This window comes from Primulina eburnea, chromosome 11, assembly GCF_022965805.1.
Source record: "Primulina eburnea isolate SZY01 chromosome 11, ASM2296580v1, whole genome shotgun sequence".
Lineage (NCBI taxonomy): Eukaryota > Viridiplantae > Streptophyta > Magnoliopsida > Lamiales > Gesneriaceae > Primulina > Primulina eburnea.
Window position 1 is genome coordinate 1,198,604 of NC_133111.1, and position 20,601 is coordinate 1,219,204.

At 36.3% G+C, this 20,601-nt stretch overlaps 2 protein-coding genes and 1 long non-coding RNA gene across 4 annotated transcripts; 2 read left to right on the forward strand and 1 right to left on the reverse strand.

The window, feature by feature from the left end:
* The first annotated feature begins 557 nt into the window (after window positions 1-557).
* On the forward strand, window positions 558-2,147 carry LOC140805234 (uncharacterized). Its single transcript, XR_012112296.1, has 3 exons — window positions 558-944; window positions 1,033-1,117; window positions 2,009-2,147. It is a non-coding gene; the product is annotated as an uncharacterized lncRNA (long non-coding RNA).
* LOC140805233 (F-box/kelch-repeat protein At1g57790-like) lies at window positions 1,587-6,352 on the reverse strand. Of its 2 annotated transcripts, none has more exons than XM_073161473.1 (3): window positions 6,113-6,349; window positions 3,950-5,044; window positions 1,587-2,299 (listed from the first exon to the last, which is right to left on the reverse strand). In XM_073161473.1, the coding sequence occupies exons 1-3, from the start codon at window positions 6,157-6,159 to the stop codon at window positions 2,287-2,289; spliced, it is 1,155 nt and encodes a 384-aa protein (XP_073017574.1). In that variant the 5' UTR covers window positions 6,160-6,349; the 3' UTR covers window positions 1,587-2,286. The 2 variants fall into 2 exon arrangements, with proteins under 2 accessions (XP_073017574.1, XP_073017575.1); XM_073161474.1 differs by having other exon boundaries at window positions 1,590-2,299; window positions 6,202-6,352.
* A 6,195-nt stretch (window positions 6,353-12,547) lies between these two features.
* On the forward strand, window positions 12,548-13,441 carry LOC140804474 (uncharacterized). The gene has a single exon (XM_073160512.1). The coding sequence runs from the start codon at window positions 12,548-12,550 to the stop codon at window positions 13,439-13,441; it is 894 nt and encodes a 297-aa protein (XP_073016613.1).
* The last annotated feature ends 7,160 nt before the right edge of the window (window positions 13,442-20,601 follow it).

Below are 20,601 nucleotides of genomic sequence, written 5' to 3' on the forward strand. Positions count from 1 at the left end.
CGATGAGGATCAAGCTAAACTCAGGATCTTACAATTTTGGTTGGGAGTTGAAAAGCAAGTAAGTGGAGATCCTTTGTGTTGGATGCACAGAGTGACGTGTGATTTGAAGATTATTCCATAACCACTCCCCCGCGAAACAGAACATAAAATCAACACAAACTGTAACTCGAATACTGAAAGTCGACCTTCCAAAACTATGAGCTGCCCATATTTTCTTGTGAAAGATCACAAACTTTAATACAACCAGTCCATTCGGGCTGAGATATGGACCAACTTTGGCGACGTTCTTGGCATGTGGATTTTACTTATTTTTTGAGCTCTTGCTATTACATTTGGGTATTTGAGTATGTCGGTTTCATTGTACCTGGTCTAGTTGGTGATCTTTTTTTTGAATGGTCATGATATTCAATGTGAAACAGTATCTCGTCCTCCCAAAGTGGAGAGTAAGGATACACGACTTTATTTCAATCTAGTGAAAGGATAAACATTCACGATATTGCCAACACTCTAGTGGTGCCTCTCGCGTGGGTTCGATCCCATTTAAGCAAAAAACCCCACCCCCATAAAAAAACACATCCACGATATCCAATTTTGTAGTGATGTTTATGTAACCATTGCCTGATTTGCTTACTAGCATCATAGGCATTGGTAATGCCATCATTCAAGTTACCTAGAATGAAATAACTGGTTCTGCGCCAGGTTTCAAGAGACCAAGCAGGAACTGTCCAAGAAAAAACACCGAACATAAACTTTCAGTGGCCTCATGAGTGGAATACATCTCTCTGCTTGCTATATCCTTTTTCCAAAGTTGGGATTTGGATCTGATTTTGGCACAATAGTGGTGTAGAAAAGAAATGTTTCAAGATGATCAGGATAGTAATTTACAGATCCACGGCGCTAATCACATACCAAGAATTTCAACCATACAAGCATTCTAAACTGAGGTCACTTGTGTTTGATTGTTTCATGTTAGTTTACTTTTTGGCCTCCTTTCCCTCTCCTTACATCATGCTTATTCCTTGTTTTCTGCAGACACAGTTTGCTACAACGGTGTTTGCCAACTTGCCAATGGTGATTTCAGGCACTTGTTTATTTGAGAAGTTGCATCTGGACTCTGGTAAGGTTTTCCATGGTGTGGAAGTGACACTTTATCATTCACACGAGTCTGCATCTTCTATGGACATTTCGTGGATAAATTGGTAGAAGCTTCGAGTCGTTTGGTGAAGTTATTGAATGTAACCTTCTTTGGACAGCTAAAGACATGTTAGGATCATAATCTTCCTCTGGCAAAGCAGAACTTGGTTTCTATTTTATACTTCATCGAGATAAATACCCATATATCTTTTATGTATAATCCATATATTATATATAATATAACAGGCACCAGAATAACTCCCACAAACACCCATTAATTTCAGAAAATGAGATTTTCTCAAAGGGTAAAAATGTTTATTTCCTATTTGTTTTATCCCCAAAATGTGGGGAAATAGTTGGAATATAACTTGTTAATTTTTTAAAATAAAAGAAATCGATTATTCTTATTGAGACTTGAGAGTACAACCATTTGAAAGAAATTGACGATTTGTATTGAAAGAACTCAAGAAGAACAACTATTTTTTCAAACAAGATAAAATGTGGGATGGGGAATATGGTTAGATCAATAACCAAGATTTAAATTTCGGCTTTCATACCCAAAATTGAATCGAGCAACATCCCTGCAAATAGAATTTCTTGAACAAAGGAATTGTAACCCTGCAAATAGAATCGGAAAGACCTCCTGTAAATATTAGAAGGACTAGTTAGATTTAATTCTGTAGTGATATTCTTGCATCTGATTCTGAAATAGTGTTGAACTCCGAGTTATCTTCAGCGGCCTACATGCAACTCTTCGACATGTTCTAAATACGCGATCTTGAATTCAAGAAATTATGCAGTCTCACCCAGAATTTCATTATCTCCTCCCACATCTTGATCACGGGTGTTGCTTTATGTGGTGATGGCATTTCAGCAGGGTCGGTTGATGCGATCATCTTTAGTTGTTCTTCCTCCTCAAGTGGCGGGTGATTTAGCCAAATAGTGGGAGACTTGAACTCGAAGAAATCATCAACTTCATCCAACTTTTTCATGATCTCCTCCGACACCTTATGCAGAGTTTCTGGTGTCGCCGCTGAAGTTTGCCAAGGTGATGGTGGGATCAATGTATGAAAGTCTCGGTGATACCATGCAGGAAGCATAACGCATTCTTCACACCAATCATGATCACCAAAATATGCATCCATCCTCAAATTAACTCTTTCTCCTGCAAATATTTGACGGGTTTTCACAGAAGACACTAAGTTTTGGAGGAATGGTGAAAATATTTGATGGATTTTCATAGAAGAATAAGGTATTGGCTCTCAAAAACTCTGATTTTTATGGGGTTTTACGGCCTTTTGCATGCACATTTATTAGGAATAGGAAGGGCAGTAGTTTGAGTTTTGACGCTTAAAACTAAAACTTTCCTTGTGTGCAACCAAACTTTCTCCTTTGTAGGCCAGGCGAACTCTTTTTTATTTATGGAAATCCCAAAAACGAAATATTTCCGTTCAACTGTGAGAATTATTTCCTTCCGTATTTATGTGGATACATCAATTTTTTTTATAGGAATAAAAGTAAGTTGTTTCCCAGTTACAAGGTATTTTTTTCACTAAAAAAATTATATTACCCTAGCTTAATTTTTTAAAACCTTATTTTAATATCTTCAAAGATGAAATTATATCTAAAGTATATTCTTGTATAATAATATCGTGTCAATTGAGTTTATAAATACACTATTTTTTTACAGTGTAAAAAAAAATATCACATGACTATATAAAAATATATGATATAATTTATCAAAGGACCAGCAGATTTTCCTTGCTACCCCTTCGTTTGTGTGTGCGCCAAAATAATAAAAGAGACTTTGTGTTCAGTCCCCATTTTCTGGCATCTTTATCTTCACTCCCCATCAATGAAGGATATTTTTTTGGCATTTTCTCTCATCAGGGAGTTGTAAACCATTTTGTTCTGAAACAGGGAATGATCACCAATTCACCGAAATAAAAATAATTACTAAGGGATTAAATTGACCAAAAGCGGGCTAATTAAAGTCTAATGATTTGGAGTAGGTATACTGTGAGACGGTTTAATGAATTTTTATCTGTGAGACATGTCAACCCTACTGCTATTCACAATAAAAAGTAATACTCTTAACATAAAAAGTAATATTTTTTCATGGATGATCCAAATAAGAAATCTGTCTCACAAAATACGATCCGTGAGACCGTCTCACACAAGATTTGCCAACGATTTAATGATTAAGATATGTATATGAATTAGATTATTGGAATTGCATCATGTATGATAAATTGATCATAAATAATACAACATTTATATTTGTAAGTAAATATTCTCTTCTTAACCAAAAAAGTGTGGATAAATAAGAATTGGAATATTTAATATCAAATATATAAAAGCATTGTAAGATATTGATTTTCTATAAAACTAAGTCTATATGGTTTCTATTTTTTTTTCCCACATTCCTTGTAGAATGAGTCGACATGAAGGCGGATTACACTGAGAGCAAACAAAACTGTGAAAATATATTAGAGATCCAAGTTACATGTGCAAAGCACGTGCATCGTATGTGCATTTAAAATAGAAATCATATATGGAGAAAGTATCTCCGTAAACAAATGAATTTGGATGTTTAGACCAAACAGATGCTTAGATCTTGAACTGGAAGCAATATTTTTTAAAGTGTTAATCAAGAAACTCAAGCTTCGCCTAAACATCAGTTCCAGATGTGATATAGAAACAACCCATCACCACATTGTTTAATAACTTCTTGTTTTAAAACTAAGCAGAAAAGATGAAAAAGGGTGACATTGTAGTTCAAGAACAAACAGCAAAGCATTAAGATGTGATTTACCGTTCATACAAGAATGATAGGTCTTCGGGGGCTTCGATCCAAATGCGGTCAAAGGTGTCGTTTTCCTCCCAACCGTTAAGCTTCTTTCGGGGGAAGAATCTCTCTTTATCCAGAGAATATTGAACGCAACGCTTGCCATAGTAGAGAACCTTGGGGAAATAAACACTATTTCTCATCTTTCCAAGAAGATCCGTCACAGCATGGCATGAATAGAAACTCACAAAGAGCGTCAAGTTTCCTAGAGTTTCAATTCTTATCCATTCCATTTTTGTCTCGTCTAACTTGAATACGAGCGGGTCATCATGAGAGCTACTGTTTACAAGGTAGACAATTCCACCATGCTCTGCCATGAACTTTCTGTTATACCAAGATTTTGAATATGAATTCAGGGGCCTCTGAGGTAGGGGCACATGATGAACAGTCCAAGAACTTTTGCTGTGACTATAAAGCCCCAAAAAGCTGGTATAGCTAAAACAACAGAAATGGCCCTTGGAGAATACGATCTTATCAAACAGACTGCAATCAAATGCTGTGTGGCTTTCGTAATTAGTGGTCGTCCATTCTTTATCACCAGGACGACATGTCCTAATTTCAACGATAGAGCCAACAACTCGCCTAACTGTGAAAAGAACACAGCTAGGAGATGTTGGCGCGGCCGAAAAAGCAATCATTTGAAGTGCTAACCGTTGCAGAACAGGCAATTTTATCACATCTCGCGTATAAGGGCAAAAGAAGAATATGTTTTGAGGTTTAGGGTTCATCATCAGCAACCAACCATCCTTGGCATAGCAAAGTCTAGAGTCTTGCAACTCCGGAAACTTGAGCCAATATTTCTTGCGCTCTGAGGGGTCATAGAATTCACAAAGATCCCCATGTTTAGGCATATACATTAACCAGGGAGGTTTATTGGCTTGCCGGACAGAGAATGCAACAGCTAACCAGCACTTGCAAACGGCAGACGCACGGATATTGTCTTTTAAGTTCAATTTGGAAATAAACTGTTCCAAAAGCTCAATTGGAAGCCCCGACCATGTCTGTTCCTCATCTGAATCCACACTTGAATCTCCTCTCTCTGTTTTTATCGTATCAGCTAACCTACAAGAACAAAAACCGAGGAAAAAACAGCAATATCAATCGAGAAGTGCTATTACCGTAGTTGCACTTCTTCACTGTTGGTTAAGAATGCTGCTTGAAAAATAAACAAGTAGAACAAATATCATATGCAGAAACTGTAGATTGGTAAATCAGTAAAGAAATTCACAGGTGCTTAAATGCAGCAGGAAAAATTTCATAAGTATAGCCATTCAAGACGTTTCTTTAATGTGACGATTCAGCATGAGCAAAGATCAGCAAACCAAGGTTGTTATTTAATTATTGGTTTCAGAATACATTGATCATAATTACATACAAAAAAAATCGAACACTTAATTATTAGTGATGAATCCGGAACAACCAAAAACTACTAATGAAGGGGGTGCCATTTTAATGGCATAATTGAAACATGCCACGCCTTTTGCAACACGTGTAAGGGGTACGGCCGCTGTTTGCCCGATGGAAACAGGCGATGCCTCTTGCAACACGTGTTAGATGTAAGAACATTGTTTAAATCCTTGAATTTAGTACATTTTGGGTCTCCACAAGAGGTTAGATTGTTTCAGAACAACCAAATCTTTCCAACCGTTGTCCGTACAACCGAATCTTTCCGAATCTTTCCGACCGTTATCAAACAATTGTTTCAATCTATAGCTCCATCAGATGAAATCTTTCATAAAAAAATAGTGTCATTACAAATTAGGAAACCATCCTTGGCTCCCATTTCTTTCACAGATATACATTCTTGATTTCCCAACTTGGTTTCTGCTAGTCCCAATAATGTTGATGTCAAAAAAGTTTGACGGCAAAACTCCGATAAATTTTAAGCCTACCCAGATTTGATAAACCAGAAAGTAAACAAATAAGTAACTAAACAGATTCAATAAGAACCAATCATACTTTATCGGATGGATTCCTTAGTCATTCGCTGGTCATTTTTCTTCGCACACTTAAAACTGAATGAATGCCACAAATTTCAATTTCTTTCGCTAATACAACGTAAAAGAGTTAACCTTTACTCGTCTACAAAATCAAGTCTCAATCTATGTAAATCAAGAACATAAAACATACCGTAAAACCCACAACTCCTGAAACGAAATCCCAAAAAATCTCAACATATAAATTGCTAAATGTAGTATACACGGGCAACAGAAACTCACAACTTCACCCTTTTTCTCCGCCTGGCCATAATTGGTAAAACCCAGATGGGATTACAAGAAAATTTTCCTCTTGTAAAAGTGCGGATTCCGAAATGAAGAGGCGAAGGGAATTAGAAGAAAAAACTGCTGTTCAAGTGACCTGTTTGCCTAATACCTCTACCTGGAGGGGAAATTTAGGAAGATAGCATTCAACAACATCATATTTAAAAAACTAACACTCACATTTAAAATGTCTATTTTACCCTCATTTTAAATATTTTCAAATCTTTTTTTTTCTTTTCTTTTAAATCCTAAACTAACGTTTCTTCCTTTACAGGGCCTCCTTTACACCTAATTGTATTTGACGTGGAAGTCGATCGAATTAGATGCGTGGACCACCTTTTTTTAGGTGAATTTTTGCTTTGATTCAGCGGTTTGTTTCTCGAATTATCGGGGCGATGATGATGATGCTATTGATGGATTTGTGGGTAAAATAATGAATTTGTTTGGTTGATTTTTGGATGAGTTTTCGAATGAAGTGATTTTTGGAAGTACGACAATGAGCAGCGAGAGACAATCTGTGAGTGTGCGAGACCTCGTGGATGAAGCTAAGAAGCGGATTGATGTTTATTTCACCTGATAACTAACGAGATTGTGCTGCTTTGGATCACAAGTTGTAATTGCATCTTTAAGTTTCTGCTCATTTTTACGCATGCGCTACGGCGCTTGAAAAAAATGCCTTTTTTATTTTGTGAAATAGCTTCTTGATTTATACTAATGTAGGGAATATCATGCAGGAATCTAGAATTAGTTCGATGTTCATTTTACCTGATATTATAGTATGTTTTCATGTATAAGAAATTATGAAATTAAACATAGTGTGAAACAAGACAAAAATGACTGAGGGCGACTGAATGGCGACTGGGAGCGACCAAATGGCGACTGAGTGATATGGTAAAAAAATGAGCAAATTCGTGTTTTATATCATATTTACTATATTATGGTATGTTTTCATGTATAAGAAATTATGAAATTAAACATAGTGTGAAATAAGACAAAAATGACTGAGGGCGACCGAATGGCGACTGAGAGCGACCGAATGACGACTGAATGATATGGTAAAAACAAAGTGAGCAAATTCGTGTTTTATATCCTATATACTATATTATAGTATGTTTTCATGTATAAGAAATTATGAAATTAAACATAGTGTGAAATAAGGCAAAAATGACTGAGGACGACCGAATGGCGACTGAGAGCGACCGAATGGCGACTGACTGATATGGTAAAAACAAAGTGAGCAATTCGTGTTTTATATCATATTTACTATATTATGGTATGTTTTCATGTATAAGAAATTATGAAATTAAACATAGTGAAATAAGGCAAAAATGACTGAGGGAGACCGAATGGCGACTGAGTGATATGGTAAAAACAAAGTGAGCAAATTCGTGTTTTATATCCTATTTACTATATTATGGTGTGTTTTCATGTATAAGAAATTATGAAATTAAACATAGTGTGAAACAAGGCAAAAATGACTGAGGGCGACCGAATGGCGACTGAGTGATATGGTAAAAACAAAGTGAGCAAATTCGTGTTTTATATCCTATTTACTATATTATGGTGTGTTTTCATGTATAAGAAATTATGAAATTAAACATAGTGTGAAACAAGGCAAAAATGACTGAGGGCGACCGAATGGCGATTGGGAACGACCGAATGGCGACTGAGTGATATGGTAAAAACAAAGTGAGCAAATTCGTGTTTTATGTCATATTTACTATATTATGGTGTGTTTTCATGTATAAGAAATTATGAAATTAAACATAGTGTGAAATAAGACAAAAATGACTGAGGGCGAATGGCGACTGAGAGCGACCGAATGGCGACTGAGTGATATGGTAAAAACAAAGTGAGCAAATTCGTGTTTTATATTATATTTACTATATTATGGTATGTTTTCATGTATAAGAAATTATGAAATTAAACATAGTGTGAAATAAGGCAAAAATGACTGAGGGCGACCGAATGGCGACTGAGAGCGACCGAATGGCGACTGAATGATATGGTAAAAACAAAGTGAGCAAATTCGTGTTTTATATGCTATTTACTATATTATGGTATGTTTTCATGTATAAGAAATTATGAAATTAAACATAGTGTGATAAGGCAAAAATGACTGAAGGCGACCGAATGGCGACTGGGAGCGACCGAATGGCGACTGAGTGATATGGTAAAAACAAAGTGAGCAAATTCGTGTTTTATATCCTATTTACTAGTGATATACCTATTGGTGTTTCGGCAGGCCTTTTGATAAGGCAAAAATGACCGAGGGCGACCGAATGACGATTGTGTGATATACTATACTAAAATAGAGTAAATAGACCACGAACGTGAAGTTGCTCCTATTTTCTATTATAAGAATCATATATCACTCAGTCGCTCTCAGTCGCTCTCAGGCGCTCTTTGAATTATTTTACGCCACTTTTACATTTATACTCACACGATTATAATATACTATAATATATTAAATAGTTTACAAAACATTAATTTGATAACCTTTTACACATTGAATAGTACAAAATATCTTCGATTCATTCATACTAAATCATTAATGTTCAATTACATTTTTAAAAAAAATCCAAACTTGCACTTCCAAAAAACTATATTGTATAGAACTTCAAGTGGTTCTATTAGGATCACTCATATATCATTCAGTCGCTTTCAGTCGCTTTTTGTATTATGACATTATTTTTATATTTTACATTATCAATCCGTTATACTATACTAAAATAGAGTAAATAGACCACAAACGTGAGTTGCTCATATTTTCTATTATAAAAATCATATATCACTCAGTCGCTCTCAGTCGCTCTTTGAATTATTTTACGCCACTTATAATCAGTCATCATCCTAGCCGGAAAAAAAAAAACCGAAAAAACACAATTAAAAAAAGAAAAAAAAAACACGAGCTCCAAATGAGATCAGATGCTTTCCCAAAAATAAAATAAAATGAGAAGTCCAAAAAACATTCATTATAGTTTCATCAAATCCATTTCCCTGCGTTTGCTGGGGGAAGACATGATTCTTGATTTCTTTTCTTTATTATTTTCGATTTTTTCCTGGGATTTCAGACTGATTAAAATTTGTAAGCTTTTTTCTAAATTAATTAATTATTTTTTTAAGTGAGTGTTATTTATCAAATTTTGAGTTGTAAAAAACTAATTTTTAAATTTAATATTTATTTAAGGTTAGTTTTCAAAGTGGCCCCTACCTGGAGTTTACGGTCCTTTGACCAGAGTAAATCCAACATAAGTGCCACGTACACATCATGGGGGGTAGAATAGTGATTTTAACAATTTTATTAATATTAACAAAATTTATATATTAATTTTGTTATGATATGATTTTTACCATAAATATAGATTTTCATATCTAAATTTTATTTATGACAAAAATTTGTGTAAGACGATCTCACTAGTCATATTTTATGAGATGAATCTCTTATTTGAGTCATCCATGAAAAAACATTACTTTTTGAGTAGGTCTCTTGTGAGACGGTCTCACGAATCTTTTTCTGTGAGACATATCAACCCTACCGATATTCACAATAAAAAGTAATACACTTAGTATAAAAAGTAATATTTTTTTATGGATTACCCAAATAAGATATCTGTCTCACAAATACGACATGTGAGACCGTCTCACACAAGTTTTTGTCTTACTTTTTTATGCTAAGAGTATTACTTTTTATTGTGAATATCGGTATGGTTGATCCGTCTCAAAGATAAAAATTCGTGAGACCGTCTCACAAAAAACCTTCTCTTTATTTATTTTTAGATTTGTATATTGTATTTATATTATATAAATATTGTTCTCAAATGGGAATGAATTATATTAGTTCGTAGATCAATAATGGGAATAAAATATATAGTTCGGTATTAATATTTTTGAAAATTATTGATCTACGAAGTAATATAATCATATTGATATAATATCAACTATTCAGTGCCGCACATATGCGCGAGGGGTATTGTCCTCGCACATAACTCGTGTCTTTTCTCGTCTTTCTCGGTCTGATCTTTTCCGTTTATAATCACACCAATTATCAATAAATCATTTAAAATTATAATAACAAATTTTTCGGGCATTACAAAATCAATCCTAAAAACCAACAAGCTCATATATAAATGGAAATTTTTAAGTTGTATTTGGATCGATGGATTATGAATTCAAATTAATTCGATAACGCAAAGATTTAAAATAATGATATATGACAAGTCCGGACAAGGAAAAATTTGGTATAAGTTTGTTGACCCGATCATGATATAATATTTGTGGAAACATCATCATTTCGAAAAATTTAAAAACTAATAGAAGTGGACGAAATTAGGGTGGGTTGGATGTGCGTTACCAAAGCTAATAAAAATTAAAGCAGGCAACTCACTTCACTTGTCATACCCGAACCGCATCATATAATATAAAACTATTTATTTTATTAAGACTAAGATTTTTTTAAAAAAAAATACTTTCCGTATATTTAGATGGAGAAATCGAATGCATTTAATAACTATACTCTGTCATTTATATAAATTGAATTAAATAAGGCAAAAACCTGTGTGAGACGGTCTCACGAGTCGTATTTTGTGAGACGAATATCTTATTTGGGTCATCAATGAAAAAATATTATTTTTTTATGCTAAAAAAATATTACTTTTTATTGTGAATATCGGTAGAGTTGATCAGTCTAACAGATAAAGATTCGTGAGACCATCTCACAAGAGACATACTCTTAGATTAAACCAATATAAAATTTGATCCAACCAATTTGTGGATGGTCGTAAATTAGAATTAAAGCTAACTCGATTATTAGGTTACATTATGAATTATTGAGACATTATTTTAGATTAAAAGAGTCGAGGGTTACATCCCATTATTAACCTCGAAAAACTGAAGGTATAGAAGATTTATATATAAATAAGTTAATTATTAAAATTAAAACATCGAAAAATTGTAAGTGTGTGTGTGTGCGTGCGTGTTCTAACTATTTTACAAAGAATTTGATGAGATGGTACGAGGAATTGGTTCGGAATTTAAGTGACAACATATGTTGAAATTTTCTAACATCAAGCACTATTTATTTTTTGCATAAAAAATTATACGAAAATTCAACGAATAAGTAATATAATCTTGCCTTAGTTATCGTAATTTAAAATTATTTTTCCCTCTATTATCAAAGTCAATATTATTAATATTTATTAAATGAAAGAATAAATTTTCATGTCTCCTTCTTAATAAATACTGTTAAAAGATGCATACGTGTTGCATGTATATTTATTATTTTCAATTTGATCAAATAATACTAAACAATTAACACGAAATTATTTTTAATTTAGAAGAGTTATTTTATTTAAAAGGAAAGTTTTGTTTAATTTTTTTAAATGTAAAATATGTAGTGATTTGAGGAGGTTTTAATAAGAAAATAAATATAATTATAAAATTAAATATTTTAATGTCCTCTAAGTAGTTATTAGAAAATCTCACACTTAATAATATACTAGTACATCTACGCACGCGTTGCGTGCTTGTACGATATTTTTTTATAATTTATTTGGTTTATATTTAAATGAGGTTCAAAATATATTTATAAAAAATAATGAGTTGCTACATTGTAATTTTGATATATGAACTAAATAAATAAATAAAAAAAGGAATAAAAAATACCCAAATAAGAATGAGTGAGTCTCATCTGAGACCGTCTCACGGATCTTAATTTGTGAGACGGGTCAACCCTACCCATATTCACAATAAAAAGTAATACTCTTAGCATAAAAAGTAATATTTTTTCATGGATGACCCAAATAAGAGATCCGTCTCACAAATATTATCCGTGAGACCGTCTCACACAAGTTTTTGCCAATAAAAATTGAACATGCAACATATATCATAGCTAAGAAACATAGACTTTATCCACTAAAATACTTGTGAGTTGCATTAATTTTTTAGCACTTTATTAATATATATAATTAGTAAAACAGAGCATGACATCAAAAAATAATTATTTTAGAGGTCTCTTACTAAATAATATAGTATAGATATAATATAAATAATATCGATACATATATTATTTGATATAATAAAAATAGAAAAAATAATGAAATCAGCAGTCAAGAAGTTGTAAGCTGAAACTCCAGACAAAATCATCCACTATAAATAATAATTTTATATTATATTATATACTAATACAATATTTTAATATTAGTTTATTTAATTTGTTGCTGGGGCTTTATAAAATTCTTCCATTCCCACTTTCAACCTGATATTCCAAAAACACCTTAGCCTATAAAGATTATTTTCTTCTATTATGCCTCAAGTCGATCTTGTCAGCGCTTGCACTGGTGGAGGAAATGACCGGAAAGTCGTCTGTGTAACTTTGGCAGACGATGAATCGCCGGAAAATGAATTCATTCCCGATGAAGAAGACACCGACTTCCCGCCGGAGTCTTTCTGGCTGTCCAAGGATGCTGAATACGATTGGTTTGATCGCAACGCCTTTTTAGAGAGAAAAGATTCCACCAAAGGCAACGCGAACTCTGCGAATTTGAACCCTAATTCTAACCACAGTTCTCAGAGGTTTTCAGTTGCCTTGAAATCCAAGGCTTCCATTATTGGACTGCCAAAGACGCAAAAGAACACTTTTGTGGATGCACATAGAAGGACCTGTAGATCGGTGAACGTGAAGCTGTTCCCCAAACGCTCCTCCTCGGCGGGAAAATCGACTGTTCCTATAATTGATCCGGGGTCCCCGAAGGTTTCTTGTATCGGGAGAGTCCGCTCGAAGCGCGGCCGGCGGAGGCCGAGCTCCTCCAAGATAACCGAGAAACAGCTGGAAAAACAAAAAACCAGCCGGGAGAAGCAGGTGGAGATACCAAAAACCACCGGCGCCGAGAAAAAGAAGCAGAAGAAGAAGCGCGGGTTTTATTCCAAGTTAATGAGCGTATTCCGGTCCGCTGACAAGAATTCAGACCGCTCGAGTAGCTGTAAAACTGTGGAAGTCACGGAGAAAAAACCGGTGGCAGTTGGAGCGCAGTGGAGGAGCGTGAATCACAAAGCTGCGTGCGAGCCGCCGAGTTTGGGAGGCGTGACGCGGTTCTCTTCGGGGCGGCGATCCGGGTCTTGGGCCGCGGAGGATCTCAATCAAGTGGGTTCCGAGTCGCAGGAAATGGATCGGCGCGCGTGTGGCATGAGCAGAAGTTAGTGCGTGAACATCCATTAATTATTCTGATGACGTGGAATTTCTTTGAGTGGCGGCTATAATTAACTGTAATGTAAATAGATACGGGGATTGTACTCTATAAATACAATTGATTGGATTGACCCATAGTACACCGTGGTTTGTCAGTATTTGGGTTTTTTTTTTCATAAAAAAATTATATTTTTTATAAATCAAATTAAATCGAAAATTTATCTCATAAAATTGATTTATAAAACGATTTAATAAAAAAATTTGTGTTTGTTACTAGTAATAAAAATTTTGAATTCTCTATAATAAAGTTTGAATTTCTTTCCACTTTCTTTTGCGATAAATTGAGTTGCATATAAAAACAATGTCTTCCAATATCTGTCTCCATGGTTTTGCTGGAAGATTTTATGACACTGTCCCCATGAGAAGATCAAAGACTCAATTTTAACCATATATGTGGGATCCATTAATTTCTTTAAAATCAATGCCCAAATCGACACTACCGGTTTTGCTGCAGTACAGGGAGAACTTGTCATTCTTATCGATTACTTGGTCAAATTGAATATATATATGTTAGACTTCAACCCCTCCATTTTGCGTGGTGCCGTGTCAAATAAGAACCTATTTAATTATTTAGCCTTTATTTAATTAGTATAACCGAAGATAATCAATGATGAGTGTTCAGTGCATTTTCTTTTAAATGCGACAAAATAGTGAAATCGGGAGCCTCCATGTTTGACTCTATTTTCTCCGAAATATTATTTTACTTGGAAGAATAATAAAATATTATTTAAAAGTACAATGGGATTCTTTGTTTTTTCGTTTGTTTTGTTTTTTGTTGAATTTTGTTTCAAGGGGAAAATGGACTGCAATCAAATGAAAAATAAATAATGCATTTTAATTAGTAAAGATAAAAACTTGATTTAATTATTTTTTAATTTACAAATATATAAACATAGAATTGGCAAATAAATAATGAGTTGATCAATAATTTAAAAAGAATTGATAAAATGAATATAAGAAAAGTAACACACGTGTAATTGTGTACAAGAAATTATAACATGACAATTACACTGTATTATGGCACGTATTTCTTGGAGTTTGCATTGATATCTGCAGCCTTCATGAATGAATTCCAAAGGTCAAACATAAGATGAATGAAGCTTATTATACGAGGAGCCAGGGAAATTATTGTAAACTTCAAGCCGGACAGACAGAAAGTAATAATTACTGTTCTGTGAATTTTTTTTTTTTAAAACTAAATAATAATAATTTGGGCTTTGACAGAATCAGCAGCTGTTCTCTACACGGATTCTGGATGACGTAGCTCTTTGCCCTTCTTCCACCAGCGATTCTCGAGCGGAGATGATGCTGCTGCCCACCAAACTGGAGTCGAAAGCCGAGCAGTCAATCCAATCCTTGAGCAAATCCTCCTGCCCCCAGATATCCGGGATCCAGACCCGACCCGCCACCTCCACCCAGTGCCTCTTCAGCCTTTCTCGCCCGTAGCAACCATCACCCTCATCTCCGCTTCTAGCCGGGGAAACAGTACCATCTGTTCCCGCGTCTGAAAGTAGTGGTGGTTGACGGGATTGGTGAGTAGTAATTTCCTTTGGCACTGATTTATTGTTGTTTGATATTGAGAATGATGCATCGGATTCCTCTGAATCCGTTAATTTCTTGGACTTAGACTGAAGGGACGGGGTTTTGAGATTCTGGTTGCGCATGGCTTCTTGATACGATCTTTCGTGTATCGATCTGAAACTGTGTTGGGTAAAATGGAGAAGAATTGCTTATGATTGAGTGTGGGGGAGACGAATGAATGGGAGTGTGTGGATACACGTATGGGATGTTGGGATATCAGGGAAATAAACGAGGTAACATCGCAGCGGAACATCATAAGTGATATCAACAATAAATAAGATGGACACCAATATTTATAGTGGTTCACCCCAAGATTGGGCTACGTCCACTCTAAACCTCTCAAGGAGATCACTTCTTTATTAATAACAAAGAAGACAAGAGAATTGAGAATACAAAGTATTTCACTCAGAACACTCTGATTTTAACACTCACTTTCTCTCCACTAATCCTATTCCTTCCAAGGATAAACACTCCTTAAGAAATCTCACACTAAATCCTTTATCTCACTTCTACACTTATGATTGTAGATGAGAGGATTTGTGTTTTTGGTGTGATTTTGGAATGAAGAATGGGTGGGTATTTATAGGTAAAGTTTAGGGAAAAAACAAAAATAAAAACATCATGGCTTACCTCATAATTTTTGACTAATCAACACATGTGTTAATTGTGTTGTTGAATTCCAAAATTGTGTGCTTTGAATTCAAATATGGGTGGCTTGATTACTTAGCAATTCTCCCCCTCAAGCCCATTTTGTGATTCGATCAAACCTGCAACAGTTCTACAGTATTCCAACTTCCATTTCGGCAATGTCTTGGTCATCATATCAGATCCATTTTCATCTGTGTGAATCTTCTCAAGTTTTAACAACTTCTTCTCCAATACATCCCGTATCCAATGATAGCGTACATCAATATGCTTTGATCTTGAATGCATTGAAGGATTCTTTCCAAGATGAATTGCACTCTGACTATCACAGAACAACTTATATTGATCCTGCACAAAACTTAATTCCTCCAAAAACCCTTTCATCCATAATAGCTCCTTGCATGCCTCAGTTGCTGCAATGAACTCCGCTTCAGTGGTTGATAATGCTACACACTTTTGCAACTTTGACTGCCATGACACAGCTCCCCCTGCAAATGTAATCAGGTATCCTGATGTGGATTTTCGGGAGTCAACATCTCCTGCCATATCTGCATCTGTGTAGCCTACAAGCTCAAGTCTGGATCCTCCAAAACTCAATCTATGTTTAGAGGTTCCCCGTAGATATCTGAATATCCATTTTACTGCAGCCCAATGTTCCTTTCCCGGTTTTGAAAGGAATCTACTCACTACACCTACTGAATGAGCTAAATCCGGCCGACTACATACCATGGCATACATCAGACTTCCAACAGCTGAAGCATATGGAACACTTTTCATTTCTTCTTCCTCATCCTCTGTAATAGGACTCTGCTTTGAGTTCAACTTGAAGTGGTTGGCAAGAGGACATCCAACCGCTTTGGCCTGGTCCATGTTGAACCTCTGAAGTACTTTCTCAATATACTTCTCCTGCGACAACCAGGTCTTCTTGGCATACCTGTCTCGATGGATTTCCATGCCAATAATTCTTTTTGCTGGCCCCAAGTCTTTCATTGAAAAAATCTTGCTTAGTTGCTTCTTTAGGCCTTTGATTTCAGAAGCATCTTTGCCAACAATCAACATATCATCTACATAGAGTAGAAGCACCATCAAATCATCATCAGAGGTATCTTTGACAAACACACAATGGTCTGCAGTGGTTTTCTTGAATCCCTGTTGAGTTATCACCGATTCAAACTTCTTGTACCACTGTCTTGGTGCTTGCTTGAGACCGTACAAACTCTTCTTTAATCTGCACATGAGGTCCTCTTTCCCCTTCTCTTCAAACCCCTCTGGTTGCTCCATGTAGATTTCTTCCTCCAAATCCCCATGAAGGAATGCGGTCTTGACATCCATTTGTTCCACCTCCAGATCAAGCTCAGCTGCTAACCCTAGCACAATCCGGATGGATGTCATCTTCACCACAGGTGAAAATATTTCGTCAAAGTCGACCCCGTGTTTCTGTCCGAAACCTTTGACGACAATCCTAGCTTTGAATCTTGGTTGACTACTGTGTTCTTCGTGCTTCAATCTGAACACCCACTTATTCTTCAAAGCTTTCTTGCCTTTCGGCAACTTCACCAGCTCAAACGTCTCATTATCATGCAATGATTGCATTTCTTCTTGCATAGCCTCCATCCACTTATCCTTGTGTTCACTGGTAATAGCTTCCTCGAAGCTCTCTGGTTCTCCCCCGTCAGTTAGCAGGATATATTCATTTGAGGAATATCTGGTTGAGGGTCGCACTTCTCTTCCAGAACGTGTGGTCATTGTACCACGAGAACTTTCTGCTGGTGGTTCACTGTGAACACGAATCTCATCATCATCTTCATGATCGTTCTGCAATTCTTCATCTTCAACCGGTTGTGGATTTACCGTTGAAGGCCACCATTCCAGATCTTGTTCAGATCCAGAATTCTCCTTTTCCGCAGTCTCCAAGAATTCATTCTCCTGAAATATGGCATCACGACTTCTTATAGGCTTTTTGAGATCTGTATTGTAAAACTTGTAACCAAGTTGATCCTCGCCATAGCCTATAAATATGCACTTTCTTGTTTTGACATCCAACTTCTGTCTTTCATCCTTTGGTATATGAACATAAGCAACACAGCCAAATACCCGCAAATGATTATAGGAAACTTCTTTGCCTTGCCACACCTGCTCTGGGACATCATAATTGAGAGGAACACAAGGTGAGCGATTCAATATATATGCAGCAGCAACCACGGCCTCACCCCAAAATTCCTTAGTCAGCTTTGCATGTGAAAGCATGCTTCTGACTCTTTCTGCCAAAGTTCTATTCATCCTCTCAGCTAATCCGTTGAGTTGTGGTGTCTTTGGTGGTGTTGTTTGATGTCTGATTCCGTTCTTTTTGCATATCTCATCAAAGGATCCAATGTATTCTCCTCCATTATCCGTTCGAATACATTTGAGTTTAATGCATGTTTGCCGTTCAACCAAGTTTAGAAAATTGTTGAATGTTTCCGCAACTTGGTCCTTGGTTTTGAGTGTCCACACCCAAATTTTCCGAGAATGATCATCGATAAAAGTTACCCAGTACCTCGCTCCTCCGAGCGACAATGGCATCGGACCACATAGATCTGAGTGCACCAGATCTAGAATTTTTTCGGCTCTGCTAGGAGGTGAACTTTTGAATGATATCCTGTTTTGCTTTCCGGCTAAGCAGTTTGTGCATTGTTTCATATGAACCTGCTTTATACCGGGCAGAACTTGCTTGCTCACAAGGCGTGTAAGATTCTTTTCACTTATGTGACCAAGACGTCGGTGCCACAACTCTGTTGAGTTTTCTTCCCTTGCGTAGTTCACTCCTTCAGAATGATTTTCCTGAACTACATATAGCTTTGACATCTTTAATCCCTTTGCCACCACAAGTGATCCTCTTGAAATCTTACATACCCCATTTCGGAAGGTTGTACAGAAACCTTCTTCATCGAGTCTTTCGACTGATATCAGACTCAGGCGCATATCTGGCACATGCCTGACGTCTTTCAGGATCAGTGTAGAGCCATCCACGGTAGTCAAGCTCACATATCCTTTTCCCACGACTCTGGATAAGTCGTTATTCCCCATCCTCACCACACCAAAGTCTCCTTGTGTGTAGGATGTAAAGCATTCTCTTCGAGATGTGACGTGGACTGTTGCTCCACTATCGATCACCCAACTAGTTACTTGAGTTGCCAAATTTACGGACTCCTGCTCTAGCTCGTGAACAACATTGAACTCGTCAATGGCGTTTGTTTGCTCATCATCGGTTTCATGTTTGTTTTTCGGTTGCCGACAATATTTTTTAATATGTCCGTTTTCTCCACAGCGATAACACTTTACGTTGGCATATCTCCCCGAGGACTTGCTTCTTCTTGGCTTCTGATTTGTGTTTTTCTTGATCTTGCTTCTTCCCCTTGACTCAGCAGCCAAAATATCTGACTGTGAGGTAGAGGAACCTTGAGATCTCCGCCTCATCTCTTCATTCAAGATGCCACTCTTGATGAAGTCCATACTCACGGCTCCTCCTGGTGCTGTGTTCGTGAGTGATACCTTCAGAGTCTCCCAAGACTCTGGCAATGAAGCTAGCACAATCAGAGCTATCACCTCGTCATCAAGTTTTATGCTCATACTTGATAACTGCTCCACGAATCCTTGAATCTCGTTCAGATGATCTGCGACCAGAGTTCCTTCTTTGTATCGAACCTGGACAAGCTTGCTCAAATAGAACAATTTGTTGTTACCACTTTTGGAGGCATATAGTGTCTCCAACTTTGTCCAAAGCGTACGAGCATGTGTCTCGTTAGAGATGTGATTATACACGTTGTCATCGACAAATTGTCGGATGTACCCGCAGACTTGCTCGTGCTCGAAGTTCCATTCAGCATCTGATTTATCATCTGGTTTAGACTCGCTGAACACCGGTAGGTGCATCTTGGTGACGAATAGAAGATCTTTCATCTTACTTTTCCAAAGTTGATAATTAGAGCCATTAAGGCTAATCATCTTGCTTGTGCGTACCTCCATCTTTTGTGAATGCTACCAACGAATAATCGTCAAAGCCTGAACACAAAAGAACCACTTCCCTAATACTGTCTAGAAAGCCTTTTCTGATGTGGAAGTTCAGACTAAGCTGCAACCACAGAGCATACGAGGACTTCCTATAGTATTTGAGAATCTAGCTCTGATACCAGTTGTTGGGATATCAGGGAAATAAACGAGGTAACATCGCAGCGGAACATCATAAGTGATATCAACAATAAATAAGATGGACACCAATATTTATAGTGGTTCACCCCAAGATTGGGCTACGTCCACTCTAAACCTCTCAAGGAGATCACTTCTTTATTAATAACAAAGAAGACAAGAGAATTGAGAATACAAAGTATTTCACTCAGAACACTCTGATTTTAACACTCACTTTCTCTCCACTAATCCTATTCCTTCCAAGGATAAACACTCCTTAAGAAATCTCACACTAAATCCTTTATCTCACTTCTACACTTATGATTGTAGATGAGAGGATTTGTGTTTTTGGTGTGATTTTGGAATGAAGAATGGGTGGGTATTTATAGGTAAAGTTTAGGGAAAAAACAAAAATAAAAACATCATGGCTTACCTCATAATTTTTGACTAATCAACACATGTGTTAATTGTGTTGTTGAATTCCAAAATTGTGTGCTTTGAATTCAAATATGGGTGGCTTGATTACTTAGCATGGGAGACGTCGGAGGGGGACAAGTGTTTTGTGTTGTCTTTTGGATTCCATTTCGTGTGGTTTCTTTTTCTGCAGACTTTTGGTAAACCATTGTAGCCAGCCAATCGTATGCTATCGTTTTACCTCACAGATTGCACGGGATATCCTGCGTTCAATGTGAAAGTTGAAAATATTATGTCTAGCGTGTATG

Bases quoted from the DNA above. Each gene is read 5' to 3' on its own strand.
- LOC140805233 (XM_073161473.1), bottom strand. From the start codon at position 6,159: ATGTTGAGATTTTTTGGGATTTCGTTTCAGGAGTTGTGGGTTTTACG. The intron at 5,045-6,112 runs GTATGTTTTATG...TTGTTCTTGTAG, and splicing joins CAGGAGTTGTGGGTTTTACG to GTTAGCTGATACGATAAAAA.
- LOC140804474 (XM_073160512.1), top strand. From the start codon at position 12,548: ATGCCTCAAGTCGATCTTGTCAGCGCTTGCACTGGTGGAGGAAATGAC.